The 18,575-nt window shown below is 44.6% G+C and overlaps 1 protein-coding gene across 2 annotated transcripts in view; it reads left to right on the forward strand.

Annotated features, from left to right (window-relative positions):
• The first annotated feature begins 15,237 nt into the window (after nucleotides 1-15,237).
• The window catches only part of GRAMD4 (GRAM domain containing 4), a 210,480-nt gene continuing 207,142 nt past the window's right edge, over nucleotides 15,238-18,575 (forward strand). Inside the window, exon 1 of one of the 2 annotated variants that reach the window (XM_029617381.1) lies at nucleotides 15,238-15,554. In XM_029617381.1, the coding sequence (XP_029473241.1) occupies nucleotides 15,544-15,554 (11 nt within the window). In that variant the 5' untranslated portion in view covers nucleotides 15,238-15,543. The other variant, XM_029617380.1, reaches the window with a different exon arrangement.

Below are 18,575 nucleotides of genomic sequence, written 5' to 3' on the forward strand. Positions count from 1 at the left end.
GGAAAGGCTGAAGAGGTTAGGGCTGTTCAGCTTGGAGAATAGACGGCTGAGGGGGGATATGATAGAGGTCTTTAAGATCATGAGAGGCCTTGCACGAGTAGATGTGAATCGGTTATTTACACTTTCAAATAATAGAAGGACTAGGGGGCATTCCATTAAGTTAGCAAGTAGCACATTTAAGACTAATCGGAGAAAATTCTTTTTCACTCAACGCACAATAAAGCTCTGGAATTTGTTGCCAGAGGATGTGGTTAATGCAATTAGTGTAGCTGGGTTCAAAAAAGGTTTGGATAAGTTCTTGGAGGAGAAGTCCATTAACGGCTATTAATCAAATTTACTTAGGGAATAGCCATTGCTATTAATTGCATCAGTAGCATGGGATCTTCTTAGTGTTTGGGTAATTGCCAAGTTGTTGTGGCCTGGTTTGGCCTCTGTTGGAAACAGGATGCTGGTCTTGATGGACCCTTGGTCTGACCCAGCATGACAATTTCTTATGTTCTTATGCAGTCCTGATGTCAATGTTGAATTGCTTCACGGTTCTTGGCAACATTCAGCAGCTGACCTATGCCACCAGAGGACTTCCATGCTGAATCTTTGACAAACACAATACTGTAATTGTCTAGAACACATTCCAAGATTTTATCATTCTCCTCTTGGCTGTACTTGAGCATGTTATCCATGAAAAGAAATGGCGCCAAGACCCCTCCCCCTCTCATTTAGCAGTTTACAAATCAGCCTTACAAACCTACCACACATCCATCCTTAAAACAAAAAAAGATTTTTACGCCAGCAAAATCCATGACCTACAATACAACCTAAAGCCCTCTTCACATATGTCGCCGAACTAACCAAAATTCCCTCCCCCTCCATACCTGAAGAAGACACACAAGCCAAATGTGATAACCGTGCAATCTACGTTTGCGACAAAATCTCCAAGCTCTTACAACGCTTTCCCTCCTCAGCCCCGCCCACCACACCCTTAACTAACCCCTCCACACTTACGACCTTTGAACCAACCTCCTCCACTGAAACAGAAGTCATTCTAAGGAAAATGAGACCAGCGCAGCACCCCACTGACACAATCCCCACTAAAATCCTCCTGTCCATCCCCAACACCATTGCCAAATCTATCGCTGATATCGTTAATTGCTCCCTCATTTACGGAGATGTTCCTGCACCCTTAAAACAAGCCACTGTCAAACCCCTACTCAAAAAAACCTAACTTTGACCCCAACGACCCCTCGAACTACAGACCCATCTCTAATCTACCCTTCCTGGCCAAAGTACTAGAAAAAGTAGTTAATACCCAGCTCTCAGACCACCTAGAAAAACATAACATCCTCTTCCCATCACAATTTGGCTTTGTGTCATAGAGTAGTCCTAAAGGTAGCCAGATAATTATCTGACTAACTTTAAGATAGTTGGGTATATTCAATGGTGCAGCTGTGCCACTGAATATCCCATCAAAGTTATCCAGATAAGGTTATCTGAATAACTTTGGAAGCCGGTGAGCAGCTGAATATTGCCCCCATCGTGCCTTAACTCATTAACTTTTAGGAGCTCTGAGGGGGATAATTTTCAATAGAATGTACTGGGGTAATATTTTTTTTTCATTCTTTTTCAGCCTGCACTAAAACCATTTACTGCATTTTAAAACAATTAACTGCAAGCTAAATATTTTAGTGCACACTAAGAAACAAAGAAACAATGAAACAAAAGCACAGTCATAATTTTTTTTTTAATTCAACATTTTTTATTGTGTATCACAACATAAATACATTTAGGCGTAACGCCATCTCATAAATACATAGTGCATGGTTCATCAGCAGCAATGACACACAACTTTTATATATCACCCCCTCCAAACTACTGCTCCTGATCCCTACACCGCCCTCCCCCCCCCGCTTCTACTAAGTGGGTAAGAAAGTGACCCAGGATAAACTCCTATCCAGTTTTTGCGATTCACTTATCTCTTGAGATGACTATTGCCGTAAAACTATGTAGTCAGTTAGCTCGTCCTCTGTATTTAGGTATCTATGTTATGAACCCTTGTTTTCCAAGCAGCATATGCCTGCCACGTTTTCTGAAACTTAAGAATTGTATCGTGTTTACATTCATAATTTTTAACCAGGGCAAGCTACCCTGGCAGATGAGAGGGCAGGACTACAAAATTCCCGGATTGTGAATCCCAAACGTTGTACCGGCCCGTTTCTCCTAATGTTAAGGAAGCTACTGTTGAAGCAACACAACTTCACCTCTTTGTATATGCCAACTTATGGAAGCCTTTTTAAAGGAAACTAAGGAAAAAAGAAGAGGTCGTAATCCCCCACTGAAGTGCAGCAAGGAAGGTAAACTCTGCGAATATATTTTTTGATAAAAAAGTGCAAAATTGTCTTAGGCAGGACACAGACTTCTAGGACATTACACAAAAAACTAGGTTAGAGTGGAACAAGGATTGTAGTGGTGTGTCTCAAGCTTTCCAAGCTGCTTTTTCTGTAGCTTCAGCGGAGTTTAGGTCATATGTGTTGTGTTCCGCGCCCGCAGCCATCCGCGAGCGCGGCCCCCTACCTCATGTCCTGACCGGGCCGGCAGCAGCATCAGGTCTGATGGCCCTGCGTCCGAGCCCAGCGCCCCCGCACATCGGCGCGGGCCTCCGGGCGAGCCGCCGGCTCCGGAGCCGTCCTGCTCCTCCCTTGCGGTCGCCTGCTACTCTCCTCCGCGGCCCGGATCCAAGATGGCCGCCGCCATCTTAGGTGCGAGGCCGCGCCCCTTCACCAGAATTAAAGGGACCTCGTTCCTTTAATTGTCCTCAGCTGATTCCTATCCACAGGGCCAGAGGAAGTATAAAAGGAGACTTCCTCTGAGCATTCCTTGACTTGGCAATGTCTCCTGTGAGTGTTGTTTGAGTCTGCTTGCTTCGGTGAGTTCCAGCGTCTTGACTCCTTGTTCCAGTTCCGTCTTGATATTCCTGGTTCCTGACTTCGGCTTGGCTAGCGGTGATTCCTGGTATTGACTTCGGATTGGCAAGCGGTGATTCTCTGGTGTGTGACTTCGGACTGGCAAGTGGTGATCCCTCGGTGTGTGACCTCGGACTGGTAAGCGACGACCCTCTGGCACTTGACCTCGGACCTTCTGATTATCGTCTCCAAGGGCCCACCTAAGTCCCAGCGGCCTGGATCCCTACGGGCTCCTCCCGGGGGGGACCGCGGGCTTCCAGGGGTGAAGCTCCAGTCAGCCCTTGCACCGTCGTCTGTTCCTCGACCTCTCAAAGGTCCACCTAAGTCCCAGCGGTCCAGGTCCCTACGGGCTCCTCCTGGGGGGACCGCGGACTTCCAGCGGTGAAGACACACCTCCGTTCCTCGACGTCACGACTCTTGCTCCACCTTCAGTCACTCCTGCCTACAGTGCCGAGGGTCAGCTGATCACATCTTCTGTTTCTGCCTCACCTCCCGATGGGAGAGCCTCCGGATCTTCCGCCAAGGTATCCCATCCTCCCGTCGGCCCAAGGGTTCACTAGCCTGAGCATAACAATATGGTTCAGCCTGTCTGTTTTTCTCAAATTCTTCTCGGAGCTTCTTGTTCAGCAGTGTACACAGTCTGCACACAACCTGTCAGGCATCAAATGAAAGACACTGATCCTACAAATCATTCCCTAAGATTCCAAATGTTCCAATCATTTCCAGGTCACGACATTATTAGCTTTTTCTGTGGCACCCTTTGCCGGCGCACCAGCAGGATATTATGATGAGGACAATTTTCAAAGTGGCGTCAGTGTCTGAAAACTTCCCTCCCTCAATGCAGCTAAAAATAACACTCAAGATTTTTAGCCACATTGGGAGGAAGGATTCCCTGAGTTGTGCTCAGGTCACGGGAGGGAAAATGCATATGCAGATGGAGCTGAACCCATGGCACATTTTAATGCAGAAGCTCAGTGCATACTTTCACTTTGAAAATGATTTTATCAAATGTGTAGCCTGCTTTATCATATAAAACAATGCTCAGAGCAGGTAACAATAAAGAAAAACATTAGTGCAAAGCCTGCGGGTAGAAAGTACACCGGGACCTCGTTTGAATGCCGACAGTGTTAAAATTTCCCTGAGGGTAACACAATATTGAAGGAAGGGGTGAGGGATATCAGAAAACAAGGTCTGTAGAAGTGGGTCTTGAGTTTTGTATGGAATGCCGAATCCCTGCCCATCTATTGCTGTAAGCTGTAGCTTCTTAATCTTATTTTAGGTACCTCTAAACATTCTACATTCTGTATATACTTCCTTGTTTATAATGTTCATTGATCTCAGATAATAATTAGTGTGCAGACTAATCATTAGTTCCCAGTAGTAAAGAACCACAAGTATTCAGAATAAGGACACCAACGTCATACTCAGGTTATCATTTGCCCCTGCACAGATCATCTAAAACAGGTTGCTTAGTGTTTAGTAATTCACTTTATGGACATTTGGGGGAGCCAGTGCATGTGAAAAACATATAAAGGAGGAACATTAGATGATGCTGAAGGCAACAGTGATCATAACATGATCAAATTTGAACTAATGTCTGAAAGGGGGACAATATGTAAACATACAACTCTAGCACTAAACTTTCAAAAGGGAAACTTTAATAAAATGAGGAAAATAGTTAAAAAAAAAAAAAAGAAAGGTACAGCTGCAAAGGCTAAGAGTGTACAACAGGCATGGACATTGTTTAAAAATAGCATCTTCGAAGCACAATCCAGATGTATTCCATGCATTATGAAAGGTCGAAGGAAAGCCAATGATTAATGGCATGGTAAAAAGGCAAGGTGAAAGAGGCTATTTTAGCCAAAAAACGTCCTTAAAAAATTGGAAGAAGGAGTCAGCTGAAGAAAACAGGCAAAAGCATAAGCATTGTCAAATTAAATGTAAAACATTGACAAGACAGACTAAGAGAGAATTTGAAATGAAATTGGTCATAGATGCAAATCTTAATATAAACTTTAAAAAATATATCCAAATCAGGAAACCTGCAAGGGAGTTGGTTGGACTGATAGATGACTGAGGTGTTAAAGGGGCTCTTGGGGAAGATAAGGCCATTGCAGAAAGACTAAATGAATTGTTTGCTTCCTTGTTTACTAATGAGGATGTTGAGACACCTGTTCCGGAGACAATTTTCAAGGGTGATAATTCAGATGAATGAACCAAATCACAGTGAACCTGAAAGATGTAGTAGGCCAGATTGACAAACCAAGAGTAGCAAATCATCTGGACCAGATGGTATACACCCCAGGGGTTTGAAAAAACTAAAAAAATGAAATTTCAAATCTATTAGCAGAAATTTGTAACTTAACAATAAAATCGTCCATTGTACTTGAAGACTGGAGGGTGGTCAAAGTAACTCTGATATTGAAAAAGGGCTCCAGGAGTGATCCGAGAAACTATAGACTAGGGAGCCTGGCTTCAGTGACAGGAAAAATAGAGGAAACTATTCTAAAGAACAAAAAATCACAGAACATATAGAAAGACATTTTTTAATGTAACACAGCCAGCATGGATTTACTCAAGGGAAGTCTTGCTCATAAATCTGCTACATTTTTTTAAGGCGTTAATATGTGGATAAAGTGTTACGTGACATGGGTTTTTCATGTGCCCTTGGGCCTCGGTCCGACCCCAGACGAATCCAGGACCGAACCGAGGGTTGGCAATGTGTCCCAGCATGGCAGAGACACGGTCTTACCCTCTGCCAGGCCTGCAAGCTCCCAAGGCCAACAAGATGATGTTGGAAGGTGAACAGTCCTCCGACTGTTCCAAGCCCTTTTGGACCTGCCGCTTAGGATTGGCATGGAGCAGTAGACCAGCCTGAGGATGAGGGCAGACGGAGGCCTTGACACGAAGACAAGATACTATGACTAGGGCGAAGACATCACAAATGAGGGCTGATGCGAAGACATGACACCAAGGCTGATGCGAAGACATGACACCAAGGCTGATGCAACGACATGATACCAAAGGCTGATGTGACGGCATCACAGACAAGACAAGGAACTTGACGAAGTCCTGACGAGATGAGAAGCTGGGAAGGTAGACATTGGCACTGTCTCTCAGGGCGCCCTACTCAGCCCACCTTCACGGGCAGACCCAATGGGCTGGTCGCGGACCACCCTGTCCCACTGCGCACCCTACACAGCCTGAGGAGGCTGGTCACGGACCACGCGGAGAGCGGGACAAGCGCAGGAAGGAATCCAGCTGAGGCGGGGCTTCGACGACGGAGCCGGTGTCATCCAGAGCACCACGAAGGCTGGCAGAACAGGATGGCTCAGGAGCACAGGACAGAAGTCCACTGCCGGCATCTCCACAGACACAGACGTGCCACCCGGAAATCCACGGCCGGCAGAACAGAAGGCTCAAGAGCAAAGAAGCAAAACACCAAGGAGGGCTGGAACACCAGGAAGAGAGACATCAGGAGACCTGGATGAGGACCTCAGGCAATGAAGGCATGACAAGAAGAAGAGATGAGGAGCTCCACGAAGAGCACCAAGGACCTGACGGAGCGCTGGCAGGCAGGAGCCTCCAGGACTGAAGTAACTCCGATGTAAGGCGAAGAGGAATTGCAGGAACAGCCCTTTTATAGGGCTGACACAGGAAACAGTCTCAAGGTGGGGCCCAGGGCAAAAACCAGCTGTGGGCCCTTTAAATCTTGAAGAGAGGCGCGGCCGCGCGTCTAGGGCGGAAGCAGGACTGGGCCCAGACATAGGCCCCGATGACGGCAGCGGCTCTTGCTGTTGCAGGAGGACCCGAGGGCGGCTCCAGCCACCAAGCCAGCTCAGGGATTGCGGCCTCCAGCCGCGAAGATGGACGGGATGTCGGCGGTGGCCTCCTGCGGTAATGGCAAACATCGGCGGCTCCGTGCTGCGCTGAAGCAGGCCAAAATGGGCGTCCTCCAGGCTGCAAGAGAACAGAGAGTCCGCGGCTCCAGCCGCGGTGAAGGCCCGACTTCGGCGGCGTCCAGCCGCGTCGGGCACGGCAGAAGTAGCAAAGGTAAGGTGCCTGCTCGCAGGGGAACCTGCGGGCAGAGTTCATAACATAAAGGTGAACCAATAGATATGGTATATTTGGATTTTCAGAAGGCGTTTAACAAAATTCCTCATGAGAGACTTCTAAGAAATTAAAAAAGTAATGGGATAGGTGATGTACTTTTGTGGATTGCAAACTGGGTAAAAGACAGGAAACAGAGAATAGGATTAAATGGTCAGTTTTCTCAGTGGAAAAAGGTAAACAGTGAGGTGCATCAGGATCTGTACTTGGACCTGTGTTTATCAATATATTTATAAATGGTCTGGAAAGGAATATGACGAATGAGGTGATCAAATATGCAGATGATACAAAATTATTCAGAGTAGTTAAATCATATGCGTATTGTGATAAATTGCAGGAGGACCTTGTGAGATTGGAAGATTGGGTGTCCAAAATGCAGATGAAATTTAGTGTGGACAAGTACAAGGTGATGCCAACAGTGAAAATAACCCATGCTGTAATTATACGACATTAGGTTCCATTTTTGGAGTTACCACCCAGGAAAAAGATCTGGGCATCATAGTTGATATTACATTGAAATGGTCAACTCAGTGTGCTGCAGTGGTCAAAAAAGCAAACAGAATGTTAGGAATTATTATTTTATATTCTGCTTTTTGCAGCACTTCAAAATGGATTACATTCACGTACTGCAGGTGTTTCCCTATCCCCAGAGGGCTTACAATCTAAGTTAGTACCTGAGGCAATAGAGGGTAAAGTGACTTGCCCAAGGTCACAAGGAGCACCAGCAGGACTTGAACCCTGGTCTCCTGGTTCATAGCCTAGTGCTCTAACCACTAAGCTACTCATTATTAGGAAGGGAATAGTGAATAAAACAGAGAATGTCATAATGCCTCTGTATCGTTCCATGGTGAGACCACATCTTGAATACTGTGTGCAATTCTGGTATAGTTGCACTGGAGAAGGTGCAGAGAAGGGCAACCAAAATGATAAAGGGGATGGAACGGCTCCCCTATGAGGAAAGGCTAAAGAAGTTAGAGCTGTTCAGCTTGGAGAAGAGACAGCTGAGGGGGGATATGATAGAGGTCTATAAATACATGAGAGGACTAGAATGGGTAAATGTGAATCTGTTATTTACTCTTCCAGATAACAGAAGAACTAGGAGGCATTCCATGAAGTTAGCAAGTAGCACATTTAAAACAAAGTGGATAATATTCTTTCGATGCACAATTAAGCTCTGGAATTCATTGCTAGAGTTTGTGGTTAGGGCAGTTAGTGTATCTGGGTTTAAAAAAGGTTTGGATAAGTTCCTGGAGATACAATTCATTAACTACTATTAATCAAGTTGACTTAGGGAATAACCACTGCTATTACTGGCATTAGTAATATGGGATCTATTTAATGTTTGGGTACTTGCCAGATATTTGTAACCTTGATTGGCCACTGTTGGAAACAGGATACTGGGCTTGATGGATCCTTGGTCTGACCCAGTATTGCAACTTCTTATGTACTTATGTTCATTATTTCATGGCAGTGGATACAGATTAAGATTGTTTGCCAAAGTTTATAGATTTATTTATTTAAAGTATATTGGTTTGGATTCTGTTAAATAAAACCTGTGGGTGGGCTGTTGTAGTTTGTCATGTGACTTTAACATGTCACTGTATACCTCTCATTTTCTTTATCAAGGTTTTTCTTGCCATATACTTTGAAAATTTGCAAAATAAACAATAAAACAAAAAAACAGAGTATATGGAGGTCACACAGGAAGCCGCTGTAGACTGCAGCTTAGTGAATATTAGGGATGTGAATCGTTTTTTGACGATTTAAAATATCGTCCGATATATTTTAAATCGTCAAAAATCGTTAGGGCCACGATACAATACCAATTCCCCCGATTTATCGTCAAAAAATTGTAAATCGGGGGAAGGGGGAGGGCAGGAAAACCGGCACACTAAAACCCCCTAAAACCCACCCCGACCCTTTAAATTAAATCCCACACCCTCCCGAACCCCCCCCAAATGCCTTAAATTACCTGGGGGTCCAGGGGCGGTCCGGAACGGCAGCGGTCCGGAACGGCCTCCTGCAATTGAATCGTGTTGTCTTCAGCCGGTGCCATTTTTCAAAATGGCGGCGGCCATAGACCAACACGATTCGACTGCAGGAGGTCGTTCCGGACCCCCGCTGGACTTTTGGCAAGTCTTGTGGGGGTCAGGAGGCTCCCCCAAGCTGGCCAAAAGTCCCTGGGGGTCCAGCGGGGGTCCGGAAAACGATCTCCTGCCGCGAATCGTTTTCCGTACGGAAAATGGCGCCGGCAGGAGATCGACTGCAGGAGGTCATTCAGCGGGGACCACCGTGGGTTTTAGGGGGTTTTAGTGTGCCGGCTCACGATTTTCACGATTTTCACACACCCAAACGGCAACAATACGATTCCCTCCCCCTCCCAGCCGAAATCGATCGTTAAGACAATCGAGGACACGATTCACATCTCTAGTGAATATGGTCTTTATTCCTGGTACACAAATAAATCTTGCATCACTACAATCAATCCATGATCAGATAGGGCCGGCCTATGTATGATATTACTATTATAGATACTGTGAAAAGATGGTGACAAGACAAAAAAGAATGTTATCTGTATTGGAATAATTTTAAAAGATGTTGGTATCTGCGTCTAAGCTACCAAACAGGTGCTTCAAGATGGCGGGTGTGACAGTCTTGGAATGGGAGGAATCGGAGCAAAACATTTCCTTGGACAACCTACTATAAATGAAAAATGGATCAAACTGCCAATTTCCAACTTATTTTTAAAAATTGCAGTTGAGGAGGAAGTGATGTCTTCTTCCGGGATGGGAGCTTGAAAAGATCACTCTGCCCAGATGCTAATTATTTTGCTAAATTTTAAAAAATTCAGCAAGTTTTACACGGCGCTTACTGCAACTTGGTGAATGAATCTGCCTGGTAGTGATGGAGACTCGTTGAAAGACAGCTGATCTGAAGAATCTTTTTACTCTGAGCAGTGCGTTGGAAAAGCATGCGAGCAGATCACAGGCCATGCGGGAGCAGGCCTCCTCCAATTCCAAGCCCGACAACTTAGGGAGAAGAGTGGATCATCAGACCAGTCAATCACCCGGGCAAGATGAAAAGCTGGTTCCATGATCTCCACAAAGACATAATGGCCATTAAAAAAGAAATCATGGACAATGACGGAGCTCAAAGGGGAGGTGTCTGATTTAGAAGAAGTGGATCAAAAACAGAAAGAACAGGAGCTACAAATAATGGAGTCTATACGTTCTACATCCCTCTTAATTGAACATCAAGCTGAGATCTTGGACAAAATTGAAGATTTGAAGACTAGATCTCGGTGGAATAACATTTGAATCAGAGATTTACCTGAGGAAGCAGAATTTGAAGATGTGATTGCTGTGATGCAGCGCATTTGCTCAACTCATTTGCATGGCAATAATGCTGAGATGGAAGAGATCTAGTGATCCATGTAGAGCGGGCACATGGGGCATTGGGCCCATGAAAAGGAAATCTCCCCCAGAACATTGTGGCCTGTTTGACGGATTTTCTGGTGAAGGAGCGCATTATGGATTTGGCCAGAGCCCAAAGAACTGTGATCTGGGAAGGACATAAACTATCCTTATACAATGTTTTGGCCCTGGCTGCTTTGCGCCGGCCATCTTTACTCATTAACCCCTATTATACTATACTCTATAATAGGGGCTGATGAGTAAAGATGGCGCCGGCCATCCAGTGCTCCTACCATGTGACAGGGGCCGGCCAATGGCACGGATACCCTGTCACATGGTAAGGGCAAAGGGGCATCGGTGCCATTTTTTTTTTAGAACAGGTGATGCCTGGGAACGGGAAATCTCTTCCCGAGGCCCCCCTGGATCTCTCCTCTCCCCGAGGCCCCCCTGGACCACCAGGTAAATTTTAAAAGGTTTTGGGGGGGTCGGGAGGGTGGGGTCAATTTAAAGGGTCGGGTGGTTGGGTTTTTTTTTAGCGGCGCGGGCCTCCCTAAATTAGCGATGTGAATTGGAAACGGAAACGATTCCAATTCACATATCTTAATGATCAGATTCCCCCCCCCCCCCCAGCCGAATCTGATCGTTAAGACGATCTGGCACACGATTCACATCTCTAGTGGATATATCCTGAAAACCTGGCCTGTTTGTGGCCCTCGAGGACTGGAGTTTGCCATCTGTGCCTTAGTGCTTAAGTTAGAGATGGTAAAGACAGCAGACAAAATCTTGTCATCTACTTATTTGCAGATGATATTCTGATGTTTCTACCTAATTAAAGGGAATATTTTCCTAGATTTCTCAATATCTTTGACCAATATGGCAGTTTTTCTGGGCGTCGATTAAATCTAGATAATTCTGAGGCTATGGTTTTAAAAGGTGATTTAAAAGATCAATGGGGGCATTTTCCTTTAAAATGGGCTGGTGAAATGCTTACATATTTGGGCATTAAAGTTCCTAGAGACCTTGCCAAGTGGTATTCAGTTAACATACCACCTCTTATTCAGGAATTTCAGTCCAGGGTGAAGAGTTGGATGCACTTTCCAATCTCTTTTTTGGGTAGAGTTGCATTGATCAAAATAATTTTACTGCCCAAATTGTATTATGTTCTTCAGATGATTCTGTTGATGCTTAAAAAAAGGGGCATCAAATTGATTTTATGAATCTGCTCTTAATTTATTTGGTGGGGAAAGAGAATGAGACTTAATATGACCAAATTAATGGTCCCTAAGGAGGAAGGTGGTTTTGGATTCCTGGATATCCACTTATATACCGGTAATATGGCATGCCTATTAAGGTGTATAGGGAATTGGATAGGAGGTAGATCATTCTATTCAGATTTTGATCTACAAAGTTACTTTGTAGCCCCCTTGGGTTTGAAATTTATCCTGCATGCTAACTCTAGGGAATTACCTGACAGGTTATCAAAATCCTTAATTATAAAAGCAGCTAGATATTTTTGGAAATATTTAAGGAAAGGATTGGGACTTCCTTGGGATGTGTCACTATTACTGCCCCTAAGAGAGAATCTGCATTTCCCACCAGGTGACGAGCATGCTATATAATCATAGCTTGAAGACTTTGAATGAAGGAGTATTTCTCACTTTTATTGATCTTCAAAGAAGGCAGATCCACCCTTTTAACTATTGTGTAGAACAAATTGGTCTTAAAGCATCAGATTTTTTGATGCATTTTAAAATCGAAAACTTTATTCACACGAAGTTCTAATTGAGATCGGTTCACTACACATATAACTCTTTCAAAGATTGTTGCATATTTATCGACAGGAGAAATATAATTAGCCCACTTCATATAAGTTTCTTCATTCTGTGCATTCTTATGGGCTGTTAAACTCTTTAGCAGATGCTTGGCGTGATGAACTCCAGGTAGACATTATACAGGATAACATGTTCAGTTATAATGAACAAATATACAAGGGTTTAGAGTTTACTCTCTTATGGGAAATGCAGTTGAGGATAATTCAGAGAACAATTTATTCCCAGGGCCAGTGGAAGCACTAGACAAACTAGGCAACTGCCTAGAACACCACAGGTTTGTGGGCAGTGGCCTACTGCTTCCACTGACCTTACTCAGAATTGGGGCAGCTATAGGACTGCAGGATTGTGCATCTTTCTTCCCATCTGTGGGATCTAGAAGAAGAAATGTGTTGTGGGCCTGCACAAGTGGGAAGGAAGTTCCCGATTGTTGCAGCTGGAAGGAGTAACAAATTTGGGCCCTGAAGGGCTGGAAGAAAAGACTCTGAGGTCATGACTGGGCCCACCTGTCCATTTTCATGTAAAATCTGTTATAAATGCATTTAAACTGTGTGTGGGAAGGTCGGGGAGGGGGAGGCTCTAGGCTATATGGTTAATTTAGGACATCTAATACTTTTGCAAGGCCTTGTTTATTCCCCACATAATACTTTTTAAGTGGGTACTGCGAGTTATGCAAATTGTTTGAAATGTGGGACTGGAAATGCTATGTTAATCCATGGGCATTGATATTGTCCGGAGATTCATTTTTTTCTGGGTGAAGTCCTATATCATCTCTCAGGATTTCTTAGTATCTCACTTGCAACATCACCTGCATTGTGTATTTTGAGACGTGACTCTCATGTAGTAGGATTGGGACTTACTCCGCTGGTATTTTACAAATGTTGCCCCATAGCAAAGCAGTGCATTTTGTTAAAATGGTTAGCAATAATGCACTCTAATCATCACTTTGGAAAGCAAAAATGATAGATATTTTTTGTTTGGAAATTAAATACATTCTGTTTAAATCCAAATCCTTTACTGGAAATGTGTTAAACTATGCAGTGGATTTATAACCTCTTTACCTAGAGAACTTCCACAACAATTTGATTCCCTGTCACTTTCCATGTTTAACTATATAATTCTCTGAACTTTGCCATTTTTTAACTGTGTTCTAGTCTTAGTAGATGATCTCCCAGGCTAACTGCTGTTGGTACTTATGATTGTTGCTTAATGACACCACTTGGGATACTTTACTGCTACTCCTAATAAGAAGCAAGTCTGATCTTGCATTTCTGGGCTTACTAGACAAAGGGGTACATTTTAAAAAACAGCGCGCGCATGTTCGCACAACTGGCACGAACAAAAGTACGCCGGATTTTAAAAGATACGCGCGTAGCCGTGCGTATCTTTTAAAATCCGGGGTCGGCGTGTGCAAGGCTGCGTAAAATCGGCAGCCTGCGCGTGCCGAGCCGCGCAGCCTGCCTCCATTCCCTCGGAGGGAACTTTTTTTTTGTCCCCCCCCCACCTTTCCCTCCCTTCCCCTATCTAACCCACCCCCCCGGTCCTACCTAAATCCCCCCTACCTTGTTTGATGCAGTTACGCGTGCCGGCTGGTCAGGCCCCGACACAGGCCGCTGTGTAGGGGCACTTGGCCACGCCCCCGGACCGCAGACATGACCCCCTGGACACACCCCCGAACCACAGACACACACCCCAGACACGCCCCCGGACCGCCCATTTTAGCAAGCTCCGGGACTTAGGCGCGCCGGGCTTTTAAAATCTACCCAAAAGTGAGGGTCTGGATTAACTGGGAAGAGTGTAGGATGAGAAACCAGAGGAGTCTGGAAGACCTCAAGGTAGACTGGATAAATTGGTGGACTGTTTTAAAATCCGCTTACATATGCTTATTTAAGCTGGCAAAGTCCTATGGAAGATAAGTAAAGTAGGTCTGCTTGAGCAACTTCTTAAAATTAGCACACTTATAAGTCTAAGGCGTATTTTAAATTTTACATGCATAAATGTGTTGACAATTTAAAATTCCAGCGTATGTTCATTTGGGCATCCACACACTCAATTTAAAATTAGCAAGTTAGCATGTGTCCCTTGGTTAACCAAGGGCACTACAACATCATCATGGAGAGTTCTTCACTTGTTGCCAACCAACTTGCAGCAGCCACCTTTGCATTTCCTCTTCAGGACTCACACTGTGTCATTACCCACTGCATTGCCCTGCTCTGAGATGAGCCCAGCCCGCTAACACAGAGGTCTGACCGGCACAGCAGAGAACTTCCCCTATCAACAGCATGGCAAATTAAAAAAAATAAATTACCGAAGATAAAACATAACCCTCTCCTTGGCTTCTGTTCTTCTGCTGCTGCTTGTCATGTGATAATGCTGCAACTCCTGCTTTTTATTTATTGCTTTAGAGAGAGCTTGATCACGATGCCATCAGATTCCCTGGTGATTCCGGGGGGATAAACAGCTGAGTGCTCTGAGGAGTGAGGGGGCCGTCGCCAGGAGAGAGAACTAGCTTGCATGGCACTCTAGACAAAGGAGGTTTCATTCTCTTGTACTTTCCTGCCACATTCTATCCAAAAGTGGTTTAACTTTCTTGCACATTTCTGGGGCATTCTAGCTAGAGAAGGTCTCACTTTCTTGCATTTTTCTGCTTCCAGATATATTCCATCAGTATGGAAACTGATGGAAATTGTAGAGCTGGGAGAAAGTTTCTAGATTTATAGCTAAATTGTCCAAAAACAGCTCCTTGTCTCATTCACAGTTCTAAAATCTCCACTTAGTTCAAAAGGTCGCTAGATCTAGCTACAAAAATCTATAAATTAACAACACGGTATTCTACAGCAACACTAGCCTGCTACAATTGCCCTGCTGCTTCTCCTACCTCTGATTGGCTGCTGCCTAGAGTCATCACTCTGCGACTACATGCACTATCCTCTTTCTTCCGTATCCTGCAGCAACAGTCGCCTTCTGCACCTGCCTGGCTCTTCCTCTCACCTCCGATTGGCTGCTGCGGATGCGTCATCACTCTGCGATTGCTGGGTGGGCTGCTCGAGGCAAAGAAAGGCGCCAGCAAGATAGAGGCTGTCCAAAACTAGCCCAACGGGGGGAAACAAAAGTGGCACAAGGCGTGAAATAGCCTAGTTTGGCAATATTGGGCACCGTTGCCAAAAGCGGACAATTAAACTTCCTCCTCTTTAAAAGGAGCATATTCTTCGCACGTGAGAGGTGCTTGGCTGTATGCCCAAAAGGTGGGAATGTCTGCTGTCCATTTCTTTGTCGGAATTTAAGTGAAGTAGCTATCTAACTTTTGAAAGCTTATTAGTGTACTGCTTTCCCATGTAGCAAAAATGTGGGCAATAAAAACGAATTGTAACGAAGATAGGTATGTCTGATGGGATGCTAAGAGAAAGGTAAGCATCAAGTAGATATCCGGTCCTGAATATTAACATTAGAACACGGTTGTGGGTTGCACTTACATCCATTACTGCCACCTCATTGATATCAATTTGCTTTCCTTAGTCCTCCTTAGATACCCGCACCAAAAAGCTGTAAAAACAAAACCACTGGACAGGTGTTGGGTGATATTCTCTTTGTTTATCTCTATGAAGACACGTGTGTTTTAGTGAATTTATTTTATAGTATGAATGAAATGTTTAATTGTGCTTTAAATGTACTGCAAAGCATTCTGCTTCGCTTCCCATGTTTAGAAAATGCTTCTGATGAATTTTTGCATAATTTGGATGGATATGGATTGCTTAGGATTTTGCTGGTTCTGCTCTGATTAGAATGTATAGTCTGATAACGTTAGCTTGGCTTTGTGCATTAATTCTATGATCTGTATGGACTGTTGTACATCCTGCTGATTTGTTTGGGTCAGGCCTGTGTTTTGAAAACTTTTCATGGATTTTTTTGAATTTGATGACATCCATTTTCGCACTTAGCCAATATTATGCTAGACCTGTCTTTTTCAATATCTGTATATATATATCAGCCCATTCACCAAATGCTCAACCATTTGGTGAATGGACTGATGTTTTGTGGGATACTTCATACTGATAATCTGAGAAGTCAATTTTAATTTAAAATATACATTTATTTTTTAGGTAATTCTGAGACTTAAGTAGTTTTGCTAGTGGATGCAGAATTAATTGCAGTGATAGTGAGAAATGATGGTGATAGTGAGATAGTGATAGTGAGAAATGGGTGATATAGTTTCTCTGACATATAAAGAAGTTACAGGATAGCGAGTGGATTATCTCGGCTGGCAAGGTGGTGGCAACTTTGGCATTGATCAATGCCCTGGAGGTAGCAGGAGTGAGGGAGTAGTAAATGGGAGGCTGGGTAAGATGGCTGGGGCTGAATACATGGGAAAGAGGATTATTTTAATAAGGAATATGTACAGGTTTCTGAGCAGAGTGCTGCAAAATGTAAGATAGCTTTGGTTCTGAGTCCCATATTCATTCAAATAACCTCAGCTTTACTCAGATGCCCTATCTACTTACCAAGGCTAAGACCAAGCATAGGTACAGGTACAGGCACAGTGCGGTAATAGAGCTAAAAGACAATGAGCTGGAGTAGGCCTGAATGATCTCAAAACATAATACCACAGCCTTCCATAGCCTCCTAACATTCAATCCCCCCCTCTGACAATTTATCCTGCCTCCTACAGATGTCTATTTTTATGCATGAACTCAGTTTTTTCAATGTACCTATCCTTTGGAATATCTTGCCTTGTTTATATTAATACAAGCCGTTAAGCCCGTTAAAACGGGCTACATTACATTTAACACAGCACCCTTCTACACTTTTTCTCCCTCACTCCCCCTTCCCCACGTTCACTCCTCCTCTTCCCTCCACTCAGTCTTACTCACCCTCTGTCTCCCACTGCCTCCTTCCCCTCACTCTCACCTCCCTCCCCTTCCCTCAGTCACTCCCCACCCTCTCTCAATCCCATCCCCTCTCCCTCAGCCCTCCTCCACTCCCTTTTTCTCTGCTCCACAACTTCTTACCCTTCCACTTACTCACATCCCTGTCTCTCACCTCTCCCTCATTCTCCCTCTCCCTCTCCCCTCATTCTTCCCCACCCCTACCTCCCTCCCACACACTCACCCACTCCTCCCTCCCTCCCTCTCACTCAGTCCCTCCCTCCCTCTCCTCTCACTCCCTCCCTCTCACTCAGTCTCTCCCTCCCTCTCACTCAGTCCCTCCCTCCCTCTCTCTCCTCCCTCCCTCGCTACTGACCGCCGCCACCGCCACCTGACGCCGCCGCTGCCACCCGACGTCGCCATGTTGTTTTTTTTTTTCTGAGACCGACGTCCTTGCCCGCACATGCGCAGTAGAGCTGCTCTCTACTGCGCATTTGCGGCACATCGGTCAACCTTCGTTTATTAGGTAGGATTATATGACAGTTCTCAGCTTGTTAAATGTTAATGTTTTAAAACTTTTTAATGTAACTGGTTGTTATAATTGTAAACCGGAGTGAAGGCAACTCTGCTATACCTCGGTATATAAAAATGCTAAATAATAAATAAATGGAGGTTTGAAGAAGTTCTTGTGCCCTAGAGAATGATGACTGTCAGATTAGGGATGGTTCCTGTCAACTTTTGTTGACATCTTCTGTGAAGTAATAAGAAGGGAAGACCGGTTTATCATTAGCACACCTGCGTATTCCCTTGGGTGTCTTGGTTTGAGTGGGGGGACGACACATGTTTTATACACCAGTGTTCTCAACCCTAGGCCTCTGCAGCGTATCTGACAGTCTGCAGAGTGATGGAGTTTGGAGGAGGAAGAGGAGAAAGCAAGACCTGACCCATAGCTGCACATCACCCTGCAGCACAGGCCGAGAACCCTCCTAACCCTTCCTGCTCTGCAGATCCCAAGATCCCATCTTTGACAGGGGAAGAGCTGCCGTTGAATGTTAATGAGCTAGCCCTGTTTCTCATACAGAAGCCAGGAGGGGATAAGGCCTGAGTGGAGTAGACTGACTCAGTCTCATGTAGGCTCATTAACCTTCTGCTGCAGTTGCTCCTTTCGTAGACCTGTCCCAATAGGGGAAAAAAGTCCACAGTGTGACATTATTAATTGTAGTAGTGTTGCTGGCTGACGGAGGGGAGGGGTTTATTATTTTATTATATTTTGTAATGGTGAGCTGGTGGGAGGGAGAAAAAGAGAGAGTGAGGACTGTTTACTTTTTTTTTTTTTTTAATAACAACTATAGCTGACTGGATGGAAGAGGAAGGCATTTTTTTTCTTTTCTGAGGACATTACTG

The sequence above is a fragment of the Rhinatrema bivittatum genome, chromosome 9, assembly GCF_901001135.1.
Source record: "Rhinatrema bivittatum chromosome 9, aRhiBiv1.1, whole genome shotgun sequence".
Lineage (NCBI taxonomy): Eukaryota > Metazoa > Chordata > Amphibia > Gymnophiona > Rhinatrematidae > Rhinatrema > Rhinatrema bivittatum.